The 14,585-nt window shown below is 36.5% G+C and overlaps 3 protein-coding genes across 3 annotated transcripts; 1 reads left to right on the forward strand and 2 right to left on the reverse strand.

The window, feature by feature from the left end:
• Positions 1 to 221: 221 nt before the first annotated feature.
• On the forward strand, positions 222 to 2,915 carry LOC127904001 (uncharacterized). Its single transcript, XM_052445390.1, has 4 exons — positions 222 to 1,187; positions 1,296 to 1,565; positions 1,676 to 1,772; positions 1,948 to 2,915. Exons 1-4 carry the CDS (start codon positions 222 to 224, stop codon positions 2,913 to 2,915), a joined length of 2,301 nt encoding a protein of 766 aa, XP_052301350.1.
• A 1,154-nt stretch (positions 2,916 to 4,069) lies between these two features.
• On the reverse strand, positions 4,070 to 8,117 carry LOC7485411 (E3 ubiquitin-protein ligase COP1). The gene is made up of 12 exons (XM_024611734.2): positions 7,799 to 8,117; positions 7,516 to 7,671; positions 7,198 to 7,380; positions 6,842 to 6,999; positions 6,638 to 6,703; positions 6,400 to 6,478; positions 5,976 to 6,131; positions 5,603 to 5,701; positions 5,317 to 5,421; positions 4,823 to 5,002; positions 4,550 to 4,660; positions 4,070 to 4,473 (listed from the first exon to the last, which is right to left on the reverse strand). The coding sequence occupies exons 2-12, from the start codon at positions 7,633 to 7,635 to the stop codon at positions 4,306 to 4,308; spliced, it is 1,425 nt and encodes a 474-aa protein (XP_024467502.2). The 5' UTR covers positions 7,636 to 7,671; positions 7,799 to 8,117; the 3' UTR covers positions 4,070 to 4,305.
• Positions 8,118 to 9,963: 1,846 nt separating this feature from the next.
• Positions 9,964 to 13,742, reverse strand: LOC7485412 (ubiquinol oxidase 4, chloroplastic/chromoplastic). Its single transcript, XM_002317154.4, has 9 exons — positions 13,373 to 13,742; positions 13,069 to 13,255; positions 12,798 to 12,891; positions 12,320 to 12,435; positions 11,809 to 11,917; positions 11,160 to 11,228; positions 10,580 to 10,651; positions 10,451 to 10,498; positions 9,964 to 10,317 (listed from the first exon to the last, which is right to left on the reverse strand). The coding sequence occupies exons 1-9, from the start codon at positions 13,528 to 13,530 to the stop codon at positions 10,094 to 10,096; spliced, it is 1,077 nt and encodes a 358-aa protein (XP_002317190.1). The 5' UTR covers positions 13,531 to 13,742; the 3' UTR covers positions 9,964 to 10,093.
• Positions 13,743 to 14,585: the final 843 nt, after the last annotated feature.

A 14,585-nucleotide genomic window follows, 5' to 3' on the forward strand; every position in this document is an offset into this window, starting at 1 on the left:
CTGCTCAGGGAGTACCCCATGCTTGGGAAGACAATGAAAACTCACCTTTACAGACTCTACTAGCAGCCTATCAGCATATTTTTTGTGATCCAAGAGGATTACCCCCAGCTAGGAGGCATGATCACAAAATACCCCTGAAGGATGAGAGCCAGGCTGTCAATTTGAGATCCTACAGATACTCAGGATTACAAAAGGATACTCTAGAGACTCTAGTGGCTGAAATGCTGGAGGCAGGCATAGTGCAGCCCAGCAATAGCCCCTTTGCCTCTCCAGTCGTGCTGGTGAAGAAGAAGGATCAGACATGGCGGTTTTGTGTTGATTTTCGAGCTCTCAACAAAATCACTATCAAAGATAAGTACCCCATTCCTATAATAGATGAATTGTTAGAAGAACTAGAAGGGGCAGCCATTTTTTCAAAAATTGATCTAAGGGCAGGTTACCATCAGATTTGGATGGTTTCAGAAGATGTTTTTAAAACAACCTTTAGAACACACAATGGCCACTATGAATTCCTAGTCATGCCCTTTGGCCTATCTAATGCACCGGCCACTTTCCAAAGTCTAATGAATGATATTTTTCGAGATCATTTGAGGAAATTTATTTTGGTTTTCTTTGATGATATACTAGTTTACAGTAAGACCATGGCCGACCACATACAACACCTTAGGTTGGTATTTGAACTGTTATGTACCCATCAATTAGTAGCAAAGGAAAGCAAGTGTGTGTTTGGGACAAAACAAATGGAATACCTGGGACATGTGATCACTAAGGAGGGAGTGTCAACAGACCCACATAAAGTTACTGCTATCTTGCAATGGCCAGTACCTACAACCATCAAACAGCTTAGAAGTTTCCTGGGCTTAACAGGGTATTATAGAAAGTTTGTGCAAGGTTATGGAACTATTTGCAGACCTCTTACTCAGTTATTGCAGAAGGACTCCTTCATATGGACAGACACGGCTACCATGGCTTTCAAGCAGCTCAAAGAAGCAATGTCCCAGCCCCCTGTGCTAGCTCTGTCGAATTTTGACAAAACATTTGTAGTAGAGACTGATGCTTCAGGAGTGGGTATAGAGGCAGTTCTGATGCAAGAAGGACACCCCATTGCATTTGTGAGCAAAGCTTTAGGTCCTCGACAGCTAGCACTATCAACTTATGAGAGGGAGTTGTTGGCCATTGTCTTTGTTGTTACTAAATGGAAGCACTATCTATGAGGCAGACGGTTTCTCATCAGGACAGACCACTCCAGCCTAAAATTTCTGCTAGACCAGAAGACTACACATGTTGCCCAGCAGGTATGGCTAACTAAGCTTTTGGGTTTTGATTATGATATTGAATATCGAAGGGGCAAAGACAACCTAGCTGCAGACGCCCTTTCCCGAGTTTCTCACAATGAGTTAGGTGCCTTAACCCTTTCTTCCATTTCCACCACTATCATGGAAGACATTAAGAAGACTTGGGACACTGATCAAAACCTGCAGCAGCTCATAGCAGACCTCACCAAGGATGCTAGCTCACACCCCAACTACTCATGGGTCAATGACACTCTTATTCAAAAAGGAAAGGTGGTAGTGGGACAAGCACCGAACCTGCAGAACCAACTTATCAGACTCTATCATGACTCTGCAGTAGGGGGCATTCAGGAGCTACGGTAACTTCAAAAAAATTGGGGCAGGTGTTCTATTGGAAGAAACTCCAAAGGCTGGTAAGACAATATGTCAGGGAATGCCCAATTTGTCAGCAGAACAAGGTGGAAAATGTCAAGCCTCCAGGTCTGCTGCAACCCTTACCAGTGCCCTATGCTTCTTTTATAGATATTAGCATGGATTTTATTGATGGGCTACCTAAATCAGAAGGAAAGGAAGTCATCTTTGTGGTGGTCGATAGGTTTAGCAAATATGCCCACCTTATGGCCCTAACCCACCCCTACTCTGCCATTAATTACAGTAGCCAAAGTCTTTATGGAAAATGTGTATAAGCTGCATGGGATGCCAACAACAATTGTGAGTGACAGGGACAACATCTTCCTCAGCCAGTTTTGGAAAGAGCTATTTAAACAGCAGGGGGTCAACTTGCAATACTCTACAGCCTATCATCCACAGTCTGATGGACAGACAGAAGTGGTCAATAAATGTATCGAGGGCTACTTAAGATGCATGACAGGAACCATCCCTGCACAATGGGGACGATGGTTGAGCTCCTGTGAATGGTGGTACAACACGAACTACCACACCTCTACTAAGAAGACACCCTACGAGATCCTATATGGAATGGCGCCTCCAATTCACCTTCCCTATACACCTAAGGACTCACCATTGGAGGTTGTGGACCAGTACTTAACTCAAAGGGAAGACATGTTCAAGCTCATCAGGAACAACCTCCTGCAGTCCCAAAACAGAATGACACAGCAAGCAAACAAGAAAAGGAACGAAAGAATGTTCTCTGAAGGTGACTTAGTTTATCTAAAACTACAGCCATATCGACAACAATCGGTTCACAAACGAAGCTCTTACAAATTATCAGCAAAGTATTACGGTCCCTACACTATCATTAAGAAGATTGGAACTGTAGCCTACAAACTACAATTACCTGCTACTGCTGTGGTACATCCGGTATTTCATGTGTCCCAGTTGAAGAAACATGTAGGCAATCATGTTGTGCAGTCTGATCTTCCTGTTCTTTCGGACAAACCACTGCTGCATCCACAGAAAATTATTGAAAGGAGAATGGTTAAAAGAGGGAATACTGCAACAACCCAGTACTTGGTTCTATGGAAGAACTTACCTTTGACAGAAGCGACTTGGGAAGATGCGGAGGAGTTTAATTGGCGATTCCCTCAATCTCACCTTGAGGACAAGGTTGATCTCATGAAAGGGGCATTGTCACAAACAGAATGGAAGCAGACGCGAACTTAAAAGAAGAAAGCTGCAGTAAAGCTTGAAATTTAAATACAAGACCTAATGACTGCGTTTTGTGCATTTTCATTTTTATAACAGTAGGCCAGTTGGCATAACCACGTGATTAAGGCCACGCTGGCAATTGCATTTTTGTCTTTAAATTCCCTAATGATTGGAACAGAATGGTGTGGAAAATTATAACAGATTTCTTAGATTCTCTCCCCTGTCCTTTCTCTCAACACGTCCTGAACGTGTAAATCCTTTTCTTCTTTCTCTAACGTCCTTCTCCCTAGTTCTTCCATGGTTCTAGTCAAAGTTTCCTGTTAACCTGCAGCATATTGCCGTTAATTTTGAGTGGCTGCATATTGTTTTCTAGTGCAAAATCTGGCATGCTAAGATCGATTTCATACTCAAGTTTAGAATTTTCTTTATTTTCCATGTAATTTTTGAATTTATTACCTAAATAAGCTTAAGATTTTTAAACTTTAAATAGTATTGTACTGACATAGAATTATTTTGACATTTAAAGTTATTAAATCATCATTCTTTTTACAGTTTAGTTGTAAATTTTGTGAATCCTGGACTTCTTCTTTTTCACTACAGGCTGCGTCACTAAGTAGAAGAATTTACCAGGAGATTGGGAGCAATGGACGACAGTGAAATCCCATCAAGGTGGAGTTCACACAGAAAACAGACCCACGAGAGAGGAACAAATACGACTAGAAAGAGCAAAGTAAGCCATACTCAACACTCTTTAAGGTTAGGAAGTGCATGGGAGATGGCTTCACACCAGCTACTACTGTGTGCTGACATATCTACACAATCAAGATTGAGTTCTACTAGAAAACTCAGATTTTGGAAAAGCATCTCAAGGTTTGGCCGACTGATCAGTTGTTGTGTTTGATAAACTAGAGGGCTCAGGTCAAGTTTAGTAACATGACCAACACCATTACATCAGACTCCCTCCCAAGAGCAACATTCTGTTTTCAGGTCCCACAACTCACCTTCTAAAGAAAAATAGCCGAGAAAATTTTCTTGCGCGGCAGATTTCTGGTGATCAAGGCATTGGTGGTGGGTATTAGCTTGTGGTGGTGTTGATGATGACGAAGCAAGAATTGTTATCTGGTACAAGGTGAGTAATAAGAAAATCTCTGACGTGCCAACGAAGAACATTGTAGACAAGGAATGGAAGTCGATTCAACTCCTTGGTAGAAGATCCCATTCGACAAACGAAATGAAATCACTAGGAAACCCAACATGACTAGAGGCTTCTTCATAGCCTTAACAAAAGACTAAAGAAAATGACTACAGCAATATGCATGTCACTTGCCAGTAGCACAGCAAAACTCATTCTTTATCTGGGTATGTACATAGTTAATCTTGAGTAGGATTCGAAGAGTTCAATTATTCAAGCAGCAAGAACAAGCACTTTAATGGTTCCTTGACTATTTGCAGTTAGCATTGTAGGGCTATCACTCTTCCAACACACAGCACTAGTGAAGTATGATCTAGCATCATCGCCACCATTCTCCAAATCTGTACTAAATCTATGCGAAGCTGCAGGTTTAGAGATGGCCTGCAATTGTTGTCAAAACTATATTATTAAAGGATTTTGAAGCCAAAGGAACCAGCTTATTCAAATGTTCTCTAACCTTGTGATACACAAACACTTCATTCGTTTCGCTGCCGCAAGCAATGTATTCACTATTCACCGTAAGACCCACAAAGTTTCTCTCATTCGTATGGCCTCTAAATGTACGCAGCTGAAAAAATAAAGGATCAAGGTAATTTGGAAGCTCCATGGAAAGAAATCGAAAATGGTACCCAGTATCACAGATGCAATCACAATTCCAGAGAAAGCAATCAAAGTAGAGGTAATATGTCGAGGACTGTATCCTTTTTTCTTGCAAAGGGCCATAACTTACTGCTAGATTTTCCTTCACATCCCATAAGCGCAATGTGCTGTCAGTAGATGAAGAAGCCAGTTCGTCACTAGATAGAAATTTTACATATGAAACAGTTTTCCGATGCCCCCTAAACACGTAAAGTGGTTGGCTAATGTTTCTCAAGTCATAATAGTGAATATGATGATCAGCAGATCCCACCTGCAAGATACCAAGTATCATTTCTTAAACATGAGTCCGTTCAGGATTAATCTAATGTGTGCTATCCATTAGATTTTCAAACAAAAACAGGATGCATGCGAAGGCATTATAAAATTTTCTTGCATGCTCTCTGATTAGCAAGAAGAAAGAAGAGTTATATTTCTTTGCTTTAATGGAAAATATGATATTGGTGTAACTTTCTTGACCATAGACTCTGGAAGGAAAAAAATCTTGTGTAAAATTCTCTATATTTATTGTGTTAGCAAATTCATAAGAAACATGATTCATCTAGCAAGAATCAAACAGAGACATACCGCCACATGAATGCTGGATCCAGGATTATACTTGACAGAACAGATATTTGCTTTCATATCAATGTTGAGAACACTTGCCTCTTGCTTTGTGCACCAAATTTTGACCTATTAAACTCAGAATCGAATCTAAGCATGGATGCATAATGAAACCAATCATCAATTTATTAGCAATGAAAAAAATAGCTCCTGGCTCTGTTCATATTTTGGTAAATGGCTGGATTGAAAGGCTTCTTGATAAATGGATGGTATCAAATTTTGCCTTAGAATTATGGTTATTTCCAAGTACCTTGCAGTCATCGCTCCCAGATACAAGCATTGAAGGTTCATTCTGTGAAAAATCAACACTCCAAGCTCGCTTTTCGTGCTCCTCATACTCCATTATGCTCTGGTGAGAAAAGAGTCTTTGTTAAAATAATTTAACATATTAGTCAGAAAAATTTGAGGAAATGAAAGTTTATAATTATGGGACATGAAGGCAATTTGACAGAGCAAAGCTGAAATCATAAATTTGCATTCCAGCTTCGCAGGTTTCAGGCCTGAAAACAGACACTTTGTGTAAGAAATTGAAGGGTAGGGCTACATCCAGAGTTTCCTGCACTGGTGTCAGTCTGTCATGAGCTTATAGAACAGAACAACAAAAATGAAGTATCATGAAGTACCTGGCGAGTAGTTACATCCCACACGGTTACTATCCCCTCATAATCACTGCTAGCAATATGATTTTTCATATACTTGTTCCAGCTCACGCAACTGAGTTTAGATCGCGTGGACATTTCGACAACAGGACAATGCACATCTTCCGGTTCGTTCATGACCTAGAAAGAAATGATGCAGGCCAAGGCTGATTAGTCAATAGAGACATGATTGTCATAATGGATACTGAATTGTAACTTGCTTCGCGATGATCATCAGCCCTGAGTTCTTCGAAAGACTTATAGATTAAGCACATGAATCAAAACCAATATTCTTAATCATTTGATCAATTCAATCAATTTGATGAGATGTCTGCTAATGAGGAATTAAGCAGCTAAGGTGCATGATACTTAAGTTGGTAAGATAGTATAACACTCTTCCCACACTTACTTTGGAAAACTCAAAAATCTTAATGCGCCTAGAAACTCCAGTAGTAGCAAACAGTTCATCATCACGATCAAATTCTATACTGCAACACAATGTGATTTCATGATGATTAAGATACTTGATTGTAATAACATATAAAAGTTGGAAAGACAACCTGGGAAATGCAAACTTTATGAACAAAGCAAAAAACATATGAAATCAAATGAATCTACTTGAAAATGACCGATCGAGACCAACTAACCTAGACACGATGTTAGCAGAGTGGAAAAGGTCACCTTGTCTAAGTTCAGCGACAACCCTAAATTGACTAACACAACAACCAACAAGAAGTCAGAAGAAACAAAGCAGTTTTCAAATGTAATAGAGCAAATGAGTGGCCAGGTTTTTGAAAGAAACTAAAGATTGATAGGAAATAACAATATTCAACATTGAGAAATTCATCCACCTGCATCGAGTGAAATTGGTTAGCACAGATTGGAAATCCTCAAGGCCTGGATTGTATCCTTCTCTATTTGAAGTATCTGTACCCCTCTCTTGCTCTTTACATGCTTGTCTAACCCAATTTCGACGCTTTTGCAAGTAACATTCTTGCAAAGCATTGAGCTGTAGCAAGAGAAGACAAATGAGAACCTATTTAGACATTGAATCAGATTGAATAGTCTGACATCCGCTGCAAGAAATCAAATGATATAACCCCAAGTGTACGTCCAGCAAGACCAGTAGGTTGGAAACAGTGATGCTATCACACAATCACTTAAACAACAAGAGAGTGGCATATATGCGAGTTCAGAAGATCCTTACCTTTGCACGGACCCATTTCTTTTTAGATGCATTTGGTCCTGATTGAGTAACTAACTTAGAATTTGGATCATCAGCGAACATCCCAAGTTTCAGTGAGAATCTGTCATTTTCCCTGGATAACTGTATTCTTTTCTTCTCCACATAATTTATGTCCTCCTCAATGTACTGGAGATCTGTTTGAATCTGCAAAAGGTACAAGTGTCTGTTAATCTGCATATTAATGAAACACCAGTAGGCACTCGAACGGGTACCAATGGGAAATATGAGACATTAAAACCCAGTATGTCTAAGACACAAACAAAAAAAAAATTCAAGAACCTCATTGAGATCATCAAGCTTTTGCTTGCTGAGGCAATACAAGAAGTCAAGTAAAATTCGCATATTTGTATCTGCTTCTTCTTGCTCCATCTTTCTCGTTTTCTCTGCAAGGAGGGCCATAAGGCCATCTACCACCGTAAATGACACTCCACAACCCTGTATACGAATACCGTGAAAGAGTCATTCAAAAATAAAGAGGACATATTAATGCCCACCAATGAATTTATCCAAGTAGGAAACCATTGAATCCCATCAATGAACCATTAAAATTACAATAACAAACCTGTTGTAATGCCTGGCGAAGATGTTCATAAGGTGATGCAGTCTTGGCTACTTGACGAGCATAAGTTCTCTCCAATAACTACATCATTCGTTCAATACTTGTAAAGCTGTAAACGAGCTTGAACATTATATATGAACACAAAAGCTTTGTTTTCTAAGAAAGAAAGCACCCGAAACACCAGAAAAGATAAAGTAAAGATGAGCAAACCTTATTTAGCAAAACATTAGGAAAGATATGGTTGTAGGTGAGGTAATGAGCGCAACAAGGACAATCATTCTTAAATGAGTAGTAATGCACATGTAACAGAAGTGATGTAGTCGGCTTGAGATAACAAGTTATTATACGCAGTTAAGTGTGCATCTGTAAATGAAAATTTGTGCTAGATAGAAGATAAAGATAGTTTAGCATATGTATTTATAAATCGATAGGAGAAGTTTACATCCAAAAGAAGATCGGTAATTTTAGATCAAAATAATAACTTAAAAAATTATAATTTTTAATTTAATTGTTAGATCGGATTTCAATTTTTACAGAAATATTTGTTGAATATTTTTCTTATAATAACTCTTATTGCACTACGTTGATATCGGATCTTTATATATCCAAAATTTCGCTTTAAGCTCTTGATTCAGGAAAATTTTGTTATTTTTTTCTTAAATTTCATGCATTATTTTAGATTTCATGATTAATTTTTTGAATTTTTTTTTCTAATTAAGATAGGATTTCTAGCTTAATTAAGATTTTATAAACCTTGAGAGACTTCTTGGATATTATTGTCAGAGAGAATAGAATTGTGAATTTAGAGTTATATCTACAGTACTTTTCACTCATTAAATTTCTATGCTCTACGCTTATTTGCTATCTTTAGCTTTCACAGGCATCAAGAAGCTATGTCCACAAGAAGTGACGGAAGCATCCTTAATGATCTGCATGCAAATAGGAAACAAATCCTTGTCTAACTCCTCCGTTAGTGGTGGCATTTTGGAGTTAGTTGCCTCGGAATTCACGGTGAGGACTAGTGCCCCTACTGAGCTCTCTCCTTCCATAATGAATAATAGCTAGAATATGCTATCCTTGTCTATCTTTGTTTTCTTTCCTTAAAAAGAAAAAAACCAAATCTTGTGGCGTGAGTGAGTGATGTGAATGTGATCATATATAGGAAGAGTTGGTGAAGGGAGAACTTGCTTTGGCATTTGATAGTGGAAGAAGGAAGAAGGGAGGAAAAGGGAGGAAGTCAAGGTGTTTGTTAGCTTGAGAGAGTAAAGAATGCTTGTGTTACGAGGATGGAAACGGCCCACGTTGGGCGGGTGCTTTAGGGTCATTTAGCAATCAAAACGTAGAAAAGTTTATGGCAAAAGGATGTGGCTGGTGCTGCTTCTTTCTTTCTTCTTCTTTTTTTTTTTTAAAAATGCAGTGGTGCATGTTTTCTTGTCAAGAAAATTAAAACCCACTGGTCTTCCGTCGTGTTTTATATATATATATATATATAGATGGGACATTAAGATTAACTCTCCCCTTCTGGAAAAGAGTTTCTGTCTTCTGATAATGTTTTAATGTCTCTAGTACGGTTTCTGGTGGTAGTTGTCAAGTGACCAATTAGATTGTTACTAGCAGACTGCCCGCGTGATGCCACGGGCTCGTCTAAGAATTTTTTATTGTCTACGAATATTTCATCCATTTTTGAAAGATGCATCTTGAAGTACTCGAGAAAATTTTGGACATGCCGTATCCTCGTCGGGAACAAGTGCTAAGCACAACCAGCTTTCTGTGTTGGCATTGGTAACGCTCTGTTGAAGATTACCAGACACGTTGTGTCCATTTCAATCGATGACCTCATTCTGGGGATGGAACTACTTAACAGACAGCGCACATCTCAAAAAATTTAAATGTTCATAGTTCCAGTCAATCCAACAAGGATTCTTATTAATAGATGGTTGAAAGGGTGGCCCATGATCATGGAGAAGCTTTAAATGTTCATCGTTCCAGTCAATCCAACAAGGATCCAGGAAAAGCACTTGGGCCAGGTTTCTGGATTGAAATTCTGGCTATCACAGGCTATGCCATTTAAGCAGCTAACAGAGGACCATGTGCATCAAGATTTGCAAGCTCTGTTGTCCAGGAAACACCGTTTCTAAAAATACAATTTTAAGATGGACTAACCAAGCTAAAAAAATGATTCAATTTTCATTTTTAGCTTGAAGGCATGTAAATTATGTAAATTTGTAATGTTTCTTTCTATGTATACAATATCTCACTATCCATCACCTGAAATGTATACTGTTTCCTTGTTCTCCTTCAAATATTTTGCTTTGATGGAGGAGATGTTACAGATTTCTTTATACAATCAACAATACCTTCACAATCTGCTTGAGGAAGATCACAGCCAGTATCATCTTCAAAAGCATCCTCTGGATATGAATGTGGAGAGCGGAGATTTCCATGTGTTTGGCAGGCCTTCATGGTCTTACAATGTTCAGCCTCATCATCTCTGACGTTCAGAAATACATCATACAAATTCTCTGGAAAGAAAAGGAATTTGACAAGAGAACACAAAAGTTCTGTTAGTGTCACTTTAATAGTTCAACTCCTACTTTTTCCCTTAATTCTCTTTAAAATAAAAATTTTGACAACAGAGTCGGAGTTTATTCTTACCTATTTTTGGCCTACGAGAATGGGGAGCTCTGGAAGTTTGAAATTCATCTGGAAGTGATCAGAGTTGTTATCCCAATGTCTCACATCATATAAGATGCAACCATTGTTTGTTAAATAAAAAAAACTTACCAAACAAGTACAAATCACCCTCGGTATAATATTTTACAGCAACCTCAGGTGCAGGCAATTTTTTCAAATCATCTACAAAGATTAGAAGCAAACTTAATGTATCAGAATAAAGGTCGTTGATGTTGGACAAGATGAATCTATAAAGTTAAGCATATGATAGAGATCATTCATCAAACTGTTTTGCGTGCTGATAGATTTTTGGGGTGACCCATGACCTGAATACATATGCATAAAGATTTTTGGTATCATCAAGCCGTTGGTTTAATAGCATCCAAGGCATCCTAACTCAGAAGTTATCAGTCAAATTATAGATGACTGCTAGTAATTAACTGTATCACATGAAAAATCATAAATGGTTGTCTTAAGGGTTAGCAACTCTATTCACATAATTTAACTCAAAAAAATAAGAAAAGGAAACGTGTACAGAATGAAAATATGAAGTGACAGTAGCCAAATGACAAGCACAAGTGAAACAGAGGAAACGGAAATTGGTTTTTTCTCAACATCAATACTCACAGATGATGGACGTGCAAGCAACTACTCTAGTATCATCAACAAACATATGAAACTCTTAACATACCTCCTTGGGCCTTGATAAATTTGTCATAAGTTGCAAATGCATGGCTCTCAACACATTCAGAGAAGTGATCTGAAAAAAAATGATCAGGTTGAATTGATCAAATTCGACATTTTGAGATAAATGACTACGTGTAGGTTATTCTGCAAAAGACTCATCCATAAGACGATTTATTTTGGGTGCTTTTCCAATGGGATTAGAGCAATATAAAGGAATTGAGTTATCAAAATCACCAACTTGAGCTCAATATCAAAATACCAATTTGAGATAAATGACTGTAGATTTTCAGCAAGACAATTTATTAAGGGTGCTTTTCCTGTGGCTTGAAGCAACATGGGGAAAAGAGTAAAAAAAAAAATTAAAAGTGGCTATAAAATAAATCATGTTTATCTGTTTCAAACTAAAATAGAAACCAACAAACATGGAACTTTTTAGAGCTCTATGAGATCAAATAATGCTTATGAGAGTTCCAAAAATATGTTCAAAATTGAAATTTTTAGACAGGCATACCTGGTTCATCATTTTGTTTCAGTTATGTTCTCATAAATTGATAAATTCTCATATCATTCAATCACTCAAGACTAAAGAGGATTGAATGAGATGTTACAATGCAAGGAAGTTATTAACCAGAAAACCAGATGTGCGTACTTACATGCCATTCTTGGGCTCAATGCATACATTAAGACTGTCATGAAATAATAAGAGGTTGCTATAACTTGAGCAAGAAGCCGGTCAAACCACCAAGAATTACCACCCAATTCCTGCAGCCAAATCAAGATGCCATCAGAATCATGAGAATTATGCTATAGTGTTTTGTATGTGGAGCCACTGAACCATATATAAATAACCCTAAGTGTCACGGGTTGAGTTTGCATATTCTGTATTTTATGACCAATCTTCATTGGAAAAGGAGCATGTTTATCCATTTTCTTCCTCGATTTTCTTTCATCTTTACTTCATCTATATTAAGTTTACAGATCATCTCGTATTCAAATGCCATCCCATGCAATAAATGACAAATTGAAACAGTGAAACAACATTTACTGGACTTGAGACCATGACTGCTGACCATAATCAACAGAGAAAACATAAAAGACAAAATGTCCCACTAACAGAAATCAATAATAGAAACATGCAACCATTAAACTGCAAAAGATACTTACTTCCATGATAAGCAAGTGATGCATCTCATTCCAGCTCTCAGCAAAATGCACTTTGAGATAATCAGCTCTTCTCCACCAACCAAAACTCTCATACATGTGAAGAACAGATATAAAGGCTGCCATTGTTCAGAAATCGACAGTTACTATTAAATTCAATATTTGTACAGCATAATGAGAGCAATTCAAAGAACCCCAAAACCAAGTCAGCAAATTCAATTTTGACGAACTGCAATAATTTCTCATCGCATCATGGAAGTATGATATATACACTAATACAATGTGCAATCAAATTTTCTCTTGTTGAAAGCATAATCACACCCAAAAGATCATTTTCTACATGACCATCGATATTCCAACCCATCAATAACCCCGGTTCTAAAATTTAATCACATAAGCCTTGTTTAGTTTGAAACTAATAAACCCTTATTGGGTTTTATCAAAATTGAAAGAGAAATCAATATATATTAGTAATACTGACCAAAATAAGGAACTCTAGCAATAGTTTCCAAAACAAAGAACCTAGCATAATCGCGGTCGTGATAAAGAGTATCAAGAATTTTTATCACCGAATCCTGCCAATAAAAAACAATCAAGAAATGAAAAGCACAATCAATTACATACAAAAACCCCAATTTCCTTATAATACAACCAAATTGGGAACATTGAAATCAATTATTAAATAGAAATCAACAAACCAGAAACCCTTGCAATTCAATGCAAGCAAATGAAAATAAATCAGTAAATCATACAGTGAGAAAGACATTGACAGATTGCTCAAGCTTGATAGCCCAAGTCTCTAATCCACCAGGCGATGAAGATTGTGGTGAGCCCCGAACAGGCTCATGAGTGAAAGTCTTTGGTTGAAATGATTCCTCAACAACAACTTTCTTCTCTTCATCTTCTCTCAAAATTGTTGCTTGAACTCTACACAACTTTCTATATATAAAAAAAAGATAAAAAACAAAAACTTTCATCAGTAATCTCAATCAATATTAGAAATTTGATGGTGATTAATGTTCTTGATTAGCAACTAAAAACAACAAAAGCAAATACCTGGAAGGAAGAAAGGGATGTGAAGTGCGGTTGCTGCTGTTGTTGCGTTTGAAAAGCAAAGGGTTTTGTGGGGTTTTAGTGAGATGTCTTCTGGTTTTAAAGGATGAGGAGAGTGTGAATACAGTACATGAAGAAGAAGAGAGACCTGCTGCTGCCATTTTCTTATTATTTTTGAGAGATTAGCTGCTGAGAAGCTGTCTGAACATAAATGAGAACAAATTGCAGAAGTTGTTAGAAGAAGAAGAACAGTGTGAGTACGGTTGATTGATTTAAGGCAAGGAAATGGAAACGGTCGTAACGGGTAGTGTCGTCGTTTATGGTGTGGCAAGCTGGGCGTTTTCTGTGGCCGAATCCATGGTAGTGGTATATTCCTCAATTTGTCTTCGTCTTTGCTGCCTACCGGGTTGGACCCTACTTTAAATTAGGTTGACTAATTTAAAATGAAATTTAAAAATAAATTATAAAGTTAAATTCAGTTTTATTCAAGTTTTAATTTAAGAAATGACTGGTTTTGATCAAATTAACTGATGCAGGAGAGTTTTCAAGAAAAAAAATTAATTATTATTTTTTTTATTTAATTTTAAAAAAAAATCTTTTATTTAGTTTAGGAAATAAAATATTGAAATTGATAATTTTGTTTTTCTAATTTATTTATAATTTATATTACTTTATTTTATTTTTTAGTTTCTTAGTTTATTTATGATGGTTTTTAAATTTATTTAAGAAGTTGTAAATATCTTAAATAAACAAACCATATTATAATTTTCTATTTACTAATAAAATTATGAATTATAGTTCATATATTCTATTTATTATTATTTTATTTTTTATGTTTTTATCTACATTATTAATTTTCATCCAATTTAATATAAAATTCAACCCAGGTCAATTTTAAAATTGATGAATCACCAATTAGATTAATAATCTATTTAGTTAGGGTTTAATAACATTATGTTTATACATATTCCTCTTTATGTTTAGAATATAAATTTGAATATTTCTTTTATAATACCACTACACTATATGTATTTTTTATGTTTTTTTATTTATTCTATTTTTTTATTCAATTCAATGACAAAAGATTAAACAAATAAATTTATGATTTACTTTTTAAAATAATTTTCTTTAATAATATATATATATATATATATATATATATATATATATATATAATAGCATTAAGAGGATTATTGATTTAAAAATATGATAGTAT

Source organism: Populus trichocarpa, chromosome 11, assembly GCF_000002775.5.
Source record: "Populus trichocarpa isolate Nisqually-1 chromosome 11, P.trichocarpa_v4.1, whole genome shotgun sequence".
NCBI lineage: Eukaryota > Viridiplantae > Streptophyta > Magnoliopsida > Malpighiales > Salicaceae > Populus > Populus trichocarpa.

What these genes read in the sequence shown, in the direction of transcription:
- LOC127904001 (XM_052445390.1), top strand. Translation starts at nt 222, where the DNA reads ATGCTGGAGGCAGGCATAGTGCAGCCCAGCAATAGCCCCTTTGCCTCT. An exon ending in TGTTGGCCATTGTCTTTGTT is followed by an intron (nt 1,188 to 1,295) that starts GTTACTAAATGG and finishes GTTGCCCAGCAG; the next exon opens with GTATGGCTAACTAAGCTTTT. An exon ending in GGAAAATGTCAAGCCTCCAG is followed by an intron (nt 1,773 to 1,947) that starts GTCTGCTGCAAC and finishes CATTAATTACAG; the next exon opens with TAGCCAAAGTCTTTATGGAA.
- LOC7485411 (XM_024611734.2), bottom strand. Translation starts at nt 7,635, where the DNA reads ATGGCCCTCCTTGCAGAGAAAACGAGAAAGATGGAGCAAGAAGAAGCA. An exon ending in AGAAATGGGTCCGTGCAAAG is followed by an intron (nt 7,000 to 7,197) that starts GTAAGGATCTTC and finishes CTCTTGCTACAG; the next exon opens with CTCAATGCTTTGCAAGAATG. An exon ending in CTGGGAGCGATGACTGCAAG is followed by an intron (nt 5,422 to 5,602) that starts GTACTTGGAAAT and finishes TGAGTTTAATAG; the next exon opens with GTCAAAATTTGGTGCACAAA.
- LOC7485412 (XM_002317154.4), bottom strand. Translation starts at nt 13,530, where the DNA reads ATGGCAGCAGCAGGTCTCTCTTCTTCTTCATGTACTGTATTCACACTC. An exon ending in CATCCCTTTCTTCCTTCCAG is followed by an intron (nt 13,256 to 13,372) that starts GTATTTGCTTTT and finishes TTTTATATATAG; the next exon opens with AAAGTTGTGTAGAGTTCAAG. An exon ending in ATTGAGCCCAAGAATGGCAT is followed by an intron (nt 11,229 to 11,808) that starts GTAAGTACGCAC and finishes ATTTTTTTTCAG; the next exon opens with ATCACTTCTCTGAATGTGTT.